Source organism: Mesoplodon mirus (assembly GCF_964341445.2).
Source record: "Mesoplodon mirus genome assembly, chromosome: 16".
Classification (NCBI taxonomy): domain Eukaryota; kingdom Metazoa; phylum Chordata; class Mammalia; order Artiodactyla; family Ziphiidae; genus Mesoplodon; species Mesoplodon mirus.
Window position 1 is genome coordinate 35,371,293 of NC_138992.1, and position 16,343 is coordinate 35,387,635.

Sequence of the window (16,343 nt, forward strand, 5' to 3'; positions counted from 1 at the left end):
TAGGCCTTTTGTGACAGAATTCCCAGCAGGCCTAAGAACTTGGCCCTCTATTTCAGAATTTCTTGTCTCAGCATATAATGAGATGGAGACAACAGCTTAGAGAACTTGTAGGTGGATTTTACAAAAAATCCAAACAGAATGTTCTTGTGAAAGCTCATGAAAAACAAAACAAAGAGAGATCATTGTTAGCACATAGGCTGCAGGGACGTGGTTCCTTGGTGGTCACAGTTGGAGTCTCTCTGCCAGCTCATTACTCTGATGGGTGCTCCCCACACCTCAGCCTACTGTGATGACCAAATGGACGGGAAGCTTATTCCTTCCCAGGCTCCAGAGCAGAGCTCAGTAACCTACAGGCATGCTTCTCAGGTTAAAAACAAAAACTGCCTGAAAGAGTAGGTTTTTAATATACCCGTCTATTAAATTTGAAATCCTAGCTGCTCGTATTTAAATAATATCTTCGCAAGAGGGAAATATTTTCTTCATTGTTGTACAAGCTACCAAAACAACAGTTCCCGGGCAGGGACCTTCCCTGATCTTGCCCTTTTCAGTTGAGAGTTCTGGGTAGCGCTCTAACTCTATGAATTCTGTTATGGAGAAAATGTAATCTTACCAGTAGGGCAACTACGTGGGTCAGTCACTGCTACAACGTTACCTTATATGGGAACGCACCCACCAAGTACAACATTACCAAGGTCTCTCCTTTGATACTTTCAGGAAGGAAGACCTCCACGCTCTTTACCAGAAGGGGCTGCAAGACCCACTCTGGTTGTTTGGTGTCGGTTGCTTGAATGCATGGGAACGCGAGGAGCCAGATTATCAGACTGAAACCACTTTAGAGTGAACTTAGGTCAAGAAGGCGTGTTCTGAAGCCAATTACCATAGGGTATCAGGAGACAACTTGGTCTCTAAAGCAAGCTTCAGTGCACAGTGCTCCCCATACAACATTTTGTACACATATTCAAAGCACCCCCTGCGGACTCCCTCCGCCCCGGGCTCAGGTCTGTGGAGAGGCTGAGATGCCTACAGCTGTCTCTTTGCCATCTGTCTAGACAGGCAGGGATGTGCTGGGTAGATAGAAGGCTCTTCATGCCTCTGGTGAGCACACAGATCCTCTGAATTCTCACCTGGAGCTATTCATGGACTGTAATGAAGAAAGCTAACAGCCCAGAACTGGATTTCTTTTAGGCTCAGGACCTGAGGGCCTGGGCTGGTTTTTCTGGCCACACTAGTGCCCTAACATAGAGCCTGTGCCTGCAAGGAGCTGAAAAAGCGTTTGCTAAATGGGATTAAAATTCTGTTATATAACAGCAAATATAATAGCTACTACTGCTTGAGTGTTCATTAAGTGCCAACCAAAATTCAGGGTACTTTACATACTTTCACTTTTTCCTGTCAAAAATCTTAAAACCCATTTTATGGATGAGGAAACTGAGACATGGGAGGTTCAATAACTTGCCCAAGGCCTCACAGCCAGCAGTGGCAGAGTCTGGATTCAAATCCATTACTATCTAACTGCAAAGGCTGTGCTCTTCACCTCCCACCAAGCTGCTTCCCTATGTCTTGAAGTCAGTAAGTCCACCCCAAAGCCTTTCCTTTCTGCTCACGCTCCAGCTCATCGTGGCCCCTGGGCTGTGTCCTCACCTGCTCTGAAGAGAGCCCCCGCAGCGTAGTGCATGGCCAGGGCGTGGACAAGCTGCCTGGCCGTGGTGAAGATGGGGCCTCTTTCAAACACTGAGAAGGAGAGCGGGGTGTGGTCGGAGGCTATGTACAGCTTGAGGGAAGCGTGGATGCTGACGAGGAGATTCACCGGCTGTATCACCAGCTTCCGTAACTTCACAGGATGCACCAAGGCCCTGGCGTGCTGCCTGACCTGCACGGGCAACACCTGTTTCCCACCTGCGAAGACCGTGGGGTGACCGGCCGGGTTGCTGCTAGGAAGGTAGGTCTCAAACAAAGTTTTGATGTAGTAGACAAATGTATCTTCCACATATAAGCGGGCAGGTTTCAATTCAAAACTGAACTCGTTAATATCAGATAAGAAGCTCCTGCCCTCAGTTAAGGTGAGGCAAAGTTTGATAAAACAGTTTTTCTTGTATTCTTCCAAATCTTTGCTAGACGTAAGGAGACTCTGCATCTTGGAACACTGAATAGAGTCTGTTTTCTCCCCCTGGCAGACCAAGACAGCGAAGTGGAAATTGGACTTGTTATATAGCTGGTTGTCCAACTGCAGGTCCCTACAGCAGACCTCCACACAGTAAAGGTGAAAGAGGGCGGTGGCCGTCTCTTCCCCAGGGGCGTGCCCAGCCACCGGGGCTATTTGGAGAAAAACGTTGTCCAGTGTGAGTCTCAGGAGCTCAGATGACACTCTGTGGCGGGTGAGGTCATCGAGTACCGCCAGGCTCAACTGAGTGATGGACATTTTAAATGTCACAAGCTTCTCCAGAGTTCTACAGGAGAAAGGGAAAAGAACATGAGCCTCCCCTGCTTTTCTTTTCCTCCCTCCCTTTCTTCCTTAATGTCTTAGTTTTTAATGATAGTGCCTTATTAAACACCTCCTGATGTCCCACCAGATTCTCACAAGAAACAAATAAGAACTCAACTTTCAGTACATCGTGTCTGGACAGAGCCGGTCATACTCCAACAGTATTGGGAAATGTTCCCAAAGGGACTATTACAAGTTCTTGTCGTGTTGCTGTATGTATCATGTTTCCCTTATCAACACCAGATTTTTTATTCTCAAATCCCTCTAGTTCTTTGTGCACTAATTCTCTGTCATGATCATCACAAAGCAGAAAGTCATAATAAAATAACCAAGATGCCTTACACTGGAAAAGTACAGCAAGCAGGAGAAAACTCACCGTGAACCCACACCACGACAGCCCAGCTACCAGCGTCTCAGGCCGTGTGCTCTGGTCCCCTCGCCACGTTTAGAGCTGAGCTGCCCATGCTCCCGTCTCCGCGGACCCCTCTAACGTGCGCTAAACCACTGGGCTCTCACTCCCGTCAAGGTCATCTCTCCAGAAATTCACCCCTTTCCTATATCGTTTTTTCTTCACTACTAGCAGCTTATAAACATGCTCTTATTTCTCTTGTCTTAAAAAATCCCTCTTGTAACTCTATCTCCCCGTCTAGCTATTACTCATTTTCCTGATCCTCTTTACATAAAAACTCCAAAGCATATAAACACCTTGTCTGCTATTCCTCACTTTCCATTTTCTCTTAACCGTGCTCCAGGCAGGCCTTTGTCCCCACTAGTCTACCAAAGCAAGTCTCGTCAAGGCCCCCAAGGGACTTCCATGTGGCTAAATCAAATGATGGGCATTGAGTTTGTGACTCATTCACCCTACAATGGCATTTGACGGGGTCAATAACTTCCTCCTTCTGGAAAAACTTTCTTTGCATGTCTGCTCTCAGCTCTTGTATGTCTGGTCACTCATCACCTATGGGATATCGTCCTCTTAAAGTTAAGGTGCCCAAGGTTGAGCCCTTGGTCCTCTTCTCTTCCCATCTCCACTCCTTCCCCTTGGATATCTTCATCCAGGCCTATGATTTGATGTGCATCTATATGCTGATGACTTCCAAAGTCACATATTCAGCCTAGAACTCCCTGTGAACTCTGACCTTGTATTTCTAACTGCCCATCCACAAAGTAGTGACTTACAGGTCTCAAAAGACATCTCGAGCGGTCACGTCTGTAGTCAAACTCTTGATCTCACCCCCAGTCCCACACGCAGTCGTTCTCATCTTAGTTCATGACAACCACATCCTACCAGCAGCTCAGACCAAAAATTTTGGAGTCCTCCTTGATGCCTCTATTTTCAACCCTTATCCAATGCCTCAGGGAAATCCCATTGGCTTTTCCTTAAAATACATCCCAAATCTGGCCATTTCGTACCACTTCCCCTGACAGCGTAGCCTAAGCCAACACAACCTCTAGTGTGAATAACTGTGAATAGTCTCCTGACCAGTCTCCCTGCTTCCTCCTGTGCTTCTCTATAGTCTACTGCAAAAGCACAGGGAACTATATTCAATATTCTGTGACAAACCATAATGTAAAAGACTATGAAAAAGAATATAGAGGTGTATAACTGAGTCACTTTGCTGTACAGAAGAAATTAACATTGTAACACTGTAACACTGTAAATCAACTATACTTCAGTGAACTTAAAAAAATAAAGCTGCCAATGGTCTTCTAAAAATTTAGGTCACATCATGTAACTTCTCTGCTCAAAACGCTCCAAGGACTTCCTGGTTTCACTCAGAATTAAAACGAAGCCCTACACGACGTGTCCCCTCCCTTCTAGCCCTTCCCTCCCTGACCCCAGGCACTAGTGCCTTCCTGTTCACCCTCTACACTTGGCCTGCACTGGCCTGTTCCCTGCTCCTCCAATACGCCAGGCACACTGCTTCCAACCTTTGAACTGGCTGTGCGCTTTGTCCGGAAAGCTCACCCCAGATGACCACATTACTACCCGCCTCGCTGCTTTCAAGTGGCTCAAATGTTAACTTCTCGGTGAGGCTTACCTACACCAAGTTTTCCAAACTACACTCGCTCTGTCCCTGTGCCCAGGTACTACTAGTCCGTCCCGGGCTCTGTTTTTATCCCTGCAGAATGCCATCTTTCTACTGAACCATAACATTTCCTTTTTTATTCTGTTTATTCTCTGTCCTCCCTTTCCCCACCTATGAGAATGTGATCTCCTTGGGAGCAGGGATTTTGGGCTTTTAGGTCACTGGTGTATCCTCATGCCTACAATAGCACCGGCATCCAGTAAGCACTTGAAAAATATTTGCTGAACAAATGAATTAAGGAAATACAAGCGAATACTTGTTCCTTCCCTATTTCTACCACTGAGTGTATGGATTGTTGCTACTGTCATCAACAAGGCCCTACTAATGCCCTAGATAAAACGTTCCTGAAATTGTCGTGTGGGCTTGAAATTTTGGGTTATGCAAGTCAAAATTTAGTCTCCAGTTCTGTTACACTATTAATTTTTTTTTACAATCACTTCTGGGCAAAGGAAACAGTCTACCCAACCTGTTTGAAATATTATAAATTCAAATTAATGATAATTTGGCAAGGTCCAAATTAATGAGTTCTTAACCATATATGAAAAGCAAGGAAATTTAAAAAAGGAGCTTAAACAAATGTATAAAAGTTGATATTACTATTTCATATTTTAAATAAAAATTTAAAAAATTAAAAAGTTTCTGATTATAAAGTACACTCTTCTTGTAGAAAATTAAAATACAGAAAGTTTTTAAATAATCACTTATAACCACACATCTATTAACAATTTTGATTCTTTTCTTTTCAGTGTTATTTCTAGGAATGTTTTCCCTGCGTATGTGTGAGAATGTGTGTGCATATATGTACTTGTATGTGCACATAACTAGGATATTTATATGTTCAATTTTATATTCTGTTTGCTTTATTTAAGAGTCATCATATGTATTTTTCTCTTCCACTAAAATCCTATAAGTCTGTTTTCTGTGGATATACCATTTATGGTACATTTATGTATCATCTATTCCTCTGCTGACGGGGTTTGTATGCTGAATATTTTGCCATTATAATTAGCAATGTGATAAAATCTCTCTGCATACCTTTTCCTACTTCTCTAATTATTGCTTATCTCAAGCTCTTAAAACTGTTAAAAGTGGAATTTCCAAGCCACAGGGATTTTAAAGCTCTTGATACATATTGCTAAAGTGCTTTCCAGAAAATAGTAACAATTTACACATTTACTAGGACTGTATAGGATGGAACATCATTGTTAATTCAGTAAGTAATATCTTATTTAAATTTGCATTTCTTTGATTACTTGTGTTTCCTCTTCCTAGAATTTTCTGTTCATGTCTTTTGCCCTTGTTTCATTTTTGGAAGGAGGGACTATCTTCATATTATTCCTACTGAATTATATGAGTTCCTTTAAATTAAGGATAATAACTCTGATTCATATTTGTAAAACCTGATGGCAACACTCAGGTCGGACGGGGGAAAATGTGGCTCTAAGAGGTGACTTTATTTTTGCTGTAGCTAAGTCTAATTACTAATTACTAGGTGGTCATGTGGATAGAGAAGTATTAATTTGTATTTCATGACAATGATAATGTATAATTCTAAGATGCATGTCTTAGTTTGTAAATCAGCTTGTTAAACTCACCACAGAAGAACTGGAAGGGGTACCCATGGAAGATGATATATTGCTTCTTATTATGGGTGTAATTTAATGCTAATAACCATACCCTTATGGATTATACAATAATTAACCAAAAGCTTTAATGTATATATTTGTATGACAAAGAATGACAAACAGTAGGTTTACAACTTTATAATGGGAAACATACCCTGCTGATACTGAGATACTGATTAAGCCTACCTGTTGGTATTAGTTAAAATAGGTCCAGCTTTTCCTTCTGGGGCCACAGTGATGAAGATTGTGCCACACTGATGGACAGTGTCCACATACACACAGCCAAAGCCAGTCAGGAACACAACCTGCAAAAAGAATACTCAAAATCAGATTGAAAAGCAATAAGAAAGACTATTGAAATGGCTTCAAATGTCCTTTTTAAAAAAAATTTTTATTGGAGTATAGTTGCTTTACAACGTTGTGTTAGTTTCTACTGTACGGCAAAGTGAATCAGCTATATGTATACATATATCCCCTATTTTTTGGATTTCCTTCCCATTTAAGTCACCTCAGAGCATTGATTAGAGTTCCCTGTGCTATATATAGTACGTTCTCATTAGTTATCCATTTTATACATAGTATCAATAGTGTATATATGTCAATCCCCATCTCCCAATTCATCCCACCCCCCTCTTTCCCCCCTTGGTGTCCATATATTTGTTATCTATGTCTGTGTCTCTGTTTCTGCTTTGCCAATAAGATCATTTATACCATTTTTCTAGATTCCACATATATGCGTTAATATACGATATTTGTTTTTTTCTTTCTGACTTACTTCACTCTGTATGACAGATTCTAGGTCCATCCATGTCTCTACAAATGACCCATTCTGAGGGTTGTCTTTTCATCTTGTTTATGGTTTCCTTTGCTGTGCAAAAGCTTTTAAGTTTCATTAGGTCCCATTTGCTTATTTTTGGTTTTATTTTCATTACTCTAGGAGGTGGGTCAAAAAAGATCTTGCTGCGATTTATGTCAAAGAGTGTTCTGCCTATGTTTATGCAATCCCTATCAAATTACCAATGGCATTTTTTCACAGAACCAGAACAAAAAATTTTACAATTTGTATGGAAACACAAAAGACCCTGAATAGCCAAAGCAATCTTGAGAACGAAAAACGGAGCTGGAGGAATCAGGCTCCCTGACTTCAGACTATACTACAAATCTACAGTAATCAAGTCAGTATGGTACTGGCACAAAAACAGAAAGATAGATCAATGGAACAGGACAGAAAGCCCGGAGATAAACCCACGCACCTATGGTCACCTAATCTATGACAATGGACGCAAGAATATACAATGGAGAAACGACAACCTCTTCAATAAGTGGTGCTGGGAAAACTGGACAGCTACATGTAAAACAATGAAATTAGAACACTCCCTAAAACACCATACACAAAAATAAACTCAAAATGGATTAAAGACCTAAATGTAAGGCCAGACACTATAAAACTCTTAGAGGCTTCAAATGTCTTAAGTTCTGATTCAATACCACAAACACTTCCTGGTTATATTTCTTTATACCCATGTGTACAGGCTATTCAACTGACTTGAAATGAAAAAAAAAAAGAATCAAATCCAGATTTTTCAATAGCCAGCTGTAAGGTTCATAGAAAAAAAAAAAAAGATGGATGACAGGGCATGAGTGTCTTCATTCTCTACTTCTCTGGAATTGACAAATAACTCTGTATGGGCTGGAGCCCAGCCACGGGCCAGCTTTATGTGTGCGTACGAATCTCTGTGGGAAAAAAAACCCCTAAAACACAGGAATTGAAATGCAATGTGCAAAAAACTTTCAGGCTCTTGCGTTTTGACTTACTATCATAATGATGCTCTTTTACGCTGGGGACACAAAAACATACCTGAAAACCCACCAACAAGACATGCTATAGTCCCCTCAAGGTCCCTCACATAACTTGTAACAAGAATGTCAGATAACTTGATTTGCTTGGAGTAAAAATTAATTTTTCTTCCATGAGAAGGTGGACTAAGACTTAAAAAAAAGTTCTATTCCCCCCTGCAAAAAAGTTCTATCTCAGAAGCCAGGTGCCAGGCCAGCAGAACAGATGTCCTTTCAGAATTAGATACCAACGTTGCTTAAATGGATAAATATTTGAAATCAGAAGTATTTGAAAAACAACTCCGAGGAGTCATGTTCACTGCCAGCATTACCTGAGGGTAAGGGCAAGAACCTCCTTGCGTGTGGGAATGTTGATACTGATGATTTGCAATATCAATTCAGTCCAAGTCTAGGCCCTTTATTATTGTTAGAACCGCAAATAAAAGAAGAAAGACTGAAAATTCCTGGATGAAGGAACAAAGCTAGGTGTCTGCCTGGCATGTAATGAATGTGTTCTAATTTTGACCAAATGAAGAGGTACCAGAAAGAGTGTACACAGAACCACAGGAGTCTGTGATTCTCACCCTTGGAAGTGACTTCAAGGTTACTGGGCTTTTTCTTGTACAACGGCTCCTCCTTCATAAATCCTCAGCGTCCTCAGCATCCAGGGCACCTGGAGGTCACCTCTGCCTCCTCCCTACTTTCATCTCCTGCTCTGCCGACTCCTGCCCTAGCCTTCTTTTTCATTCTATGGCCACTGCTCTAGCTTAGTTAGGTCCCTGAATGCCCCTCAGCACCCTCTGTGTGGACAACGCGCTGTCCCCCCATGCAAATCCTTTCCAAATTCTATGTATCTTTGCACATATAGGGTAAGGACACCTTATTCCAGGAAGGTATTCTCTAATTTTTCCATTCCTTTCCTCAGATTGATACCTACTCCTACATTCCTAAAACACTTTAACCATACTTCTGTTTGATCACAAATCTTATTGCTTCCATTACAGTCACTGGTTTATACCATAGACTCAATCACTAGATTCTCAACTTCTTGAGGGCAGGAGTGGAGTCAGTTTGTATTCTCTATGGATATATTTCCCAAATGGACTGTTTTGCAAAAATATCTGTTTCAAAAGACTCTGTATCCTGAATTTGCCCTTTTTTGTTCCAAGATGAAAACTGAACTTGACTATGATAAAATGTGGAACGCAGCCAACCTAAAAAATGGCTCAGCTCACGAATCTAAAACAAACAGATATTCTTTGAGAGACAGTCACATTTATAAAAGCTATTATTTTGTATGACATGTAAAGTAAGTCAACTGCTTCCTTCCAGGCTTACAGACATGGGATTATTCATTTGACACAAACCTTTTTAAGGTCCTGTGCTCCCATGTATATTCCTTCCTCTCAAGGACTGTCCATAACTTCAGGGCATACCCCAGGGTTTTAGCAGAGAGTGTTAGAAACCAGAACTACTACCCCTCAAAGGAGGGAAGGAGGGGATCAGAGGAGGAAAATACTTATTGTTCTGCTCATCCTCAAAGCATTATTGTTCTGCTCATTCTCAAAGCAATTGGCAGGCATTTTGAAGTGAGGATATGTGTACTTCCTAAGATAATAAGGATAAGGCAAGCTGATGGTTTCTGTTAACTGCCCAGGGAACCCTGAAAGTAAGCAAATTAACCTAAACCTTTAAGGTACGTCTTCCAGCCAAAAACCTGGACCCTGGACAGAAATATTGCTGGGTGTCCCTTTTAGTCATCACTAGAACGGAAGAAACACAGACCTTAATTCTTGTAGCCTAGTCTTGTCTCCTTTTACATGTAGAGAAATAACCTGCAACACCAAGCATTTTGTGCAATGTGAGCCCTAGGGATTAGAGAGTTGGGAACCCAAGTGCCAGAGGAATTAGTGCCAGGTCCCCCAGAAATTAAAATAAATTCTTGTTTTGGTCTAATGGTTTGATCATTTAATCATTCAATCAATTATTGGATATTTAAGGTGAGCCTACAAGGAGCTCCTCACTGCGATAGGCACTGAGAAGAAATCATGCCCTCAAGTTGCTCCCAGCCCGGGTGGTGAAAAAGCCAAGTACACAAATAATAAGATAGGAGCTAAAAGTTCCAAGGCAGAGATGTATAAAATGTTTCTCCCTCTCAGGGTGTTAACCATCATGGTCTCTGTATAAGTTCATGAGGGCAACAGTTTTGTGTCCATTTTCTTCAAGAAGCAGCATGATAAAGCTTGCTTTTTGGGGTTTGCCCTCTTGCCAACCATGTGAGAAAGCCTGGTTTAGCCTCCCTATGGAGGAAAGACCACGTGGTAAGAGAGCTGCCCAGACTTCCCAGCTGAGCTCATCCGTAGCCAACCCTCTACCTGAATGCAGCTGCATGAGTGATCCCAGGCTCACGCAGAAAAATCACCCAACCAAACCCTCTGAATCGCAGTTGTTGCAAGCCTCTAGGTTTGGGGGTGGTGTGCTAAAATGAGCCAGACAGAAGATGATGGGGCCTCTGTCAACCTGGGTCCCTGAGTGACCATGTAGAACAGAGCCCCTGATGACAAACCCTGGGATATAGCATGAGCAAGAAGTAAACAGGACTGTGATAGGCAGTATAATGTAGCCTATACTAATGGGTAGAGATATTGGTAATAGAAATAGGGTTCCAGCAAAAACCTAAAATCTGAGTCCTTGGCTTAATGGTAGGCAGTAGGAATTGATATTGAAAGCTACAAGAATGGGAATTCATGTTACAAAGTGGCAAGACACTTAGTAAAACCTGTCTGAGATTACTTGGGTGGTAGATTATAAACCTAATAGATTTGTAGCTCTAGAAGATGAGGTTTGAAAACAAAACATAAGTAGTGAGTGTTGGCTGCTGCTGGCTGTGTCTGGCAATGTGTTTCACTATGAAGAAGCGATGAGCTCAGGAAAGAACTGGCCAGTTTGCAAATAGAAATTCAAGAGAATAAAGAGATTCCAGAAATTCAGGGCTTTGCAAAGTCAGTAATGCTTTTAACCCCAAACAGTAAGAGATAAAACTTAATCTTTGAACATGAAGGCAGATTAATACTCAGACTTAGGGCTATGTACAGCCATCAGAACTCACTGTTAAAACTTCTTAATTGTTAAAGTGACTCAGAAAAAAATTTTAGATGAATAGTTTAACTTTGCCACAGAAGCTCTCCTAAATCCAAACAGAGGTAAGGAAGCAAGATAGTACAGAAATATGTCTTTAAAAGGACCAAGGATGTGGTTATTAGCACATGGAATTCTCTGGAATCAAACAGATAAGCAGTCTACTGAGTTTCTGATAAATTACTACTGCCTAATAAACTCATGAACCTAGACTAAAAGAGTCTGTGATTGATTATTCGAGACTCAATACAACTTCAGATGTTGGCCGAGGAGGATCTCTGAGGGTAGATCCAGGGACCGGAAGAACAATGGTAAAAAAGAGCTCTTCCATGAGCAGAGACAGGGCTTGAAGACTATTCCTTGTTTCCAAGGAGTAAAACCCCACACAATATGTGCTCAGAAAAATTTCAGAATTGTTATGGGTGAGAGGCTGTGTATGTCTCATTCTCCCTCTTTCCAGCTTGGAGGAGTTATTACTGTTATCCAGATCCTGTGTTTTGGCGGGGAGAGGGGAGCCGATGAGTCCATACATCTCCAGATGAAAAGGAGCCACATCCAGGCGAAGAGGGCATCACTCAGAAGTACTGAATCCCAGTGGGATGTGGTGACTGGTTAGAATCTTGGGGAGGAGAGCTGCTCTGGGGTGGGGAGGGGAAGAATGTATTAAGAGACTGGTTTTTTTAATAAAAAGCCAAGGGGATTTTTTTTGAGTTGTTTATTATTGCAGAATAAGCTAGTCAGTCCTGATCGATGCTGTCATTTAGTAATTTTTTACTTTCTTCACTTCACGTTGGTAGTATGGGTATGTGTGTGGAAGGCTATAGGCAACATATAGTAAGAGACTTGCTGCTTTAACCACAAAACATTTGGGGAACACTCCATGTTCTGTCATTTGTGTCTGTGTTAGAGCACTTAGATCAGTAAGACTTTCTCTTACACACTGTGGCTGTAAGAAAACCACTGAGGCCTAGGTCCTGCCTCCCAGTTAGTACATTATCTTTTACTACAATTACAAATAAGGAACAGTGTAACGTAACTTGTGCTTTTCTACATATTCAGTTATCTTTATTAAAATGATTATTTACTATATTTTTATCCAACAAACAATATTTTAAAAAATTACACCAGTTTAATTTTACTGAGTAATTAAGTTACAAGGTGACACCTAGGAAATAACTGAAAGTATTCTTGGAAGTCTACCTCTCTTCCTTTCTCTCCCATTCTTTCTCTCTTTTTTATCCTGCTAGACTATATGGAATAATCCAGGGATAATCAAGAGGCAGTTACAAAGCATCCCAGCACTGCAGCTCAGTTACATAATGGGTATCCCTGTTATTAAAAGTCCTTAAGCCACCCCCTCCTCCAATTTGTACTAATTCTTTCCGTAATTGGGCTCAATTCCCATCATAGTACACTTGCTGGACTTCATCCCTCTTCAATTGTCTTTCTTTTTACCTGATTCATTTTGCTCCCACCTCACATTTGCAGTTCCTTTCTGATAGTTAATTCTGTGTCAACTTGACTCTGGCCATTCGGTGCCCAGATTAAAACATGATTTCTGGATGTGTTGGTGAGAGCGTTTCCAGAGGAGATAAGCATTTGAATCAGTGGATTCAGCAGACTGCCCTCCCCAGTGTGGGTGAGCATCATCCAATCCACTGAGGGCCTGAATAGAACAAAATGTGGAGGAAGAAAGAATTTGCCCCTTTTTTCCTGCCTCACTGTTTGAGCTGGAACATTTCATTTCATCTTCTCCTGCCCTTGGACTGGAATTTACACCATGGCTTTCCTGGGTCTCCAGCTTGTCTATGACAGATTGTGGGATGTCTCAGCCTCCACAAATTGATCTGAAGATATGGTAATCAGGCATTGCATTTGTTCTGCTGACTTTTGGCAAAAATCTGTAAAACATTTCACCCTCTATTTTGGGAAGGAAAAAATATAAAATATACTTATACCCCCAGATCAGACAGTTTGTAAAAGAATATCTTAGGAAGGAAAATCATAGTATGGAAGACTTCAAGATTTAGATCTGAAGGGAAGAAGAGATTTCCCCGTATGCTACGGGATTGAATGCTAACCTGCAGAAGGAATAAGGCAGTAAGATGTAGCCTGCTTGGTTGCAGGTAGTGGTTTGTCTTAAGCAGTCCGGTGGACTGAAGCGGCTTTTCTGCACTGGACTCTGTGTTTTAGTAATCAGTCTGGTGGTAGCTGTGGAGACAGATTTGCGGGTAGGAAGGCTGACAACAGAGAGACCCTTTAAGGGGCTATTGTTCAAATCTGGGAGAGAGATGATGAATAAAAGGCCTGAAGCAGACCCTGGTCACAGAGAGAAGGGGCAGATACAGAGACACTTCTGTGGAATTTCTGCCAGAACTTCGTGACTTACTGGAAGAACGGGGGAAGAGAGGGAAAGGAAGGTACTGGGGTGCTGCAGAAAAAGACAGGCTTGGAAGCTAGACAGTCCTGGATTGAATCCCAGGTCCACTTGCCCTGCGCAAGTTAACCTCTCTGAGCTTCAGGTACCATCTACCTGTAAGAGATGCGATGCAGACTAATGACAATGTTTGTGTAAAGTGCTTGACATAAAGCAGGCATTCAATACAACTTTATATCAATATTATTTAAGGTTTTTATACTGGAAAAACGGTGGTGATATTAACTGAAGCAGAGACTCTAGGAGAAGCTGGCTCGGGGGATGGAAAATGATCCCTTTGGTTTCAGATGATGACGCTGGTTTGAGGTGACTGCAGGTCTTTCAGGCAGAGATGTCTGGTGGGTGGCCAGAAACACAGAGCTGGAGCTCGGGAGGGATGTGGGGGCCTGAGACAGGTACCTGGGAGTGACTGGGTGACACAGATGGTAGCTGAACCTCGGAGATGAATTAGATCTCCCAGAGAGGAAAAGAAGGGGGGAAAATTTCTAAGGTAGGAACGACTGGATAAGGATGAGAAGAAAATAACAGATATTCTGGGTGTAATTCTTCCTTCTGTATACTTACTGAAAAGTACTTTAGGGAAATCCCTACTCCCGAGTATCTTGGGAAGCAATGGTGACTCAACCAGAACAAACTGTAAACACATAGGAGACTCTCAACCAAGATACTTGGCAGATGTTGCAATTGGGTGTCAACTTGCTGATATCTCTTCTGGCCCTGATATGGGGGGGGGGGTGAGGGAGGCGACTGAAGTAAGCAAGAAGCCAAAACATCTGCAGTACACATTTTATAAGGCAGATTCTCACTTGGATCGACAACTTCTTCTCTATGTAAACATTTTGGGATGGATGCTAATGATCTCTCTGAAAATGACTACATGCCCTTTAAGCATTAGTGCTCAGGGTTACCCCTGTCTGATCTGCACCAAATGGACGGATTACACATTTGAGTTCTGGCTCATCAAGGCATTTACCAAAGTGTCTCACGATATTCTTGCAAGCAAGATAAGAAATATCTTATACAGTATAGTTTAAAAGTGCTTTTAGACACATTTTCTTATTTAAGAAATGTGGGCTAGATGACAGTACAGTTTGGTGTGTTAGTGGCTGATTGAACCCACGCATTAGGGAAGTGTCTGGTGATTCACTGCAGCATGTTGACCTTGGACTTGTCCTGTTCAACATCTTTATTAATGACTTGGATGAACATGTAGAATGCATGCTCACCACATCTATAGATGACATAAAGCTACTACGGATGCTTAGATATGTTGGATGACAGCACCACAAGTTTTCTAACGTGATTCCAGCAAGTGGATGAGGCCAATAGCAACAAGATTTAATTTACCGGGGGTGAATGTGAAGTCCTATCATTGGGTTAAAAAAGTCAACTGTACAGCAAGTCACGTGATAAAGATCTGGGGGATGTGGCTGACCACGAGTTCAATAATAACAAACAGTCTGAACTCGTTAATAAAAAGTTAACTCAATCTTTTAATTTACTGATGGAAGCATAGGGAGGTAATAGCTGGTTAGACCACATTTGGAATAGTATGTGAAATTCTGGCTGCCAGATTTTTAAAAGGGAACATAACACACTAGTGTGTTCGGGCTAGAGTAACTGTGGTGATGGGTCTGGAAATCACACTTGCTGAAGGAATGATTCAAGGAACCAGAAACGTTTGGCCTGGATAAGGGAACAGTTAGAGAAGATGTTGAAGCTGCCTTCAAATGATTGTAGTGTTGCTCTATTAAAGGGGAAGTAAATACTCTGTGATGCCTCAGCAGGTTAAACAAGGATGGATGAATGGATCCTACAGAGGGATAGTTTTCAGCTTGATATAAGCAGAAATTTTCTCACAGTCACTGCTGGAATAAGCCATGACTATGACACTGGGAATCTTCTAGGGTGGGATGTCATGGAAGGGACTCTTGCTCTAGGTAAAAGGGGAAATTAGAAAACCTCTTCTAACCTGTGCTTTCATTGACTTTCAGGTGGAAATGTTTGTAGCCAGGGCAGGAATCCAAAGGACAGACAGTGCTCTTAGCTTGGTATAGGAAAAACGAGACTGGGCCACATGTGAGCAGACCCAGGTTCCAGCCTGATGCTGCTTAATTATAAACCACCTAGTGGATTACTTTTTAAGCCTCAATCCTCTCATCAGTAACATAAACATCAAAATTACTGCCCCGACTATCTTAGAGTTTTTGCAGTGATCAAAGCTTCTATCTTAGGGCTTACTACACTGGACTGCATTTATTTAGCTATGCAGGTGCCTTGAAGGTGGGAATTATACATTATTCAGGGCAAAGGGTTTGGCCCTTGATAGGTCCTCAATAAAAGTTGGTTGAATAAATGAATGAAAGAACGGAGACTGGATGTGAAAGCACTTTGTAAATGGTACAGAGCTTATAGGAGAAGAAAACAGCAATGATGCTGACCCCACTAAACACTTCTGTGAAGAGTCAAAGATCATGAGGACTTCCCTGGTGGTGCAGTGGTTAAGAATCCGCCTGCCAATGCAGGGGACGCGGGTTCGAGCCCTGGTCTGGGAAGATCTCACATGCCGAGGAGCAACTAACCCCGTGCGCCACAACTAATGAGCCCGTGCTCTAGAGCCCGTGAGCCACAACTACTGAGCCCGTGTGCCACAACTACTGAAGCACACGTGCCTAGAATTCATGCTCCACAACAAGAGAAGCCACCACAATGAGAAGCCCGTGCACTGCAACGAA

At 42.0% G+C, this 16,343-nt stretch overlaps 1 protein-coding gene across 9 annotated transcripts in view; it reads right to left on the reverse strand.

Annotated features, from left to right (window-relative positions):
- VPS13B (vacuolar protein sorting 13 homolog B) overlaps positions 1-16,343 on the reverse strand; it is a 791,361-nt gene that overhangs the window by 19,625 nt on the left and 755,393 nt on the right. For all 9 annotated transcript variants that reach the window (XM_082600778.1, XM_082600779.1, XM_082600780.1 and 6 more), the window contains 2 exons: positions 6,384-6,502; positions 1,642-2,447 (listed from right to left, as the gene is read on the reverse strand). In XM_082600778.1, coding sequence (XP_082456904.1) covers positions 1,642-2,447; positions 6,384-6,502 — 925 coding nt within the window. The remainder of the gene's footprint in view (positions 1-1,641; positions 2,448-6,383; positions 6,503-16,343) is intronic.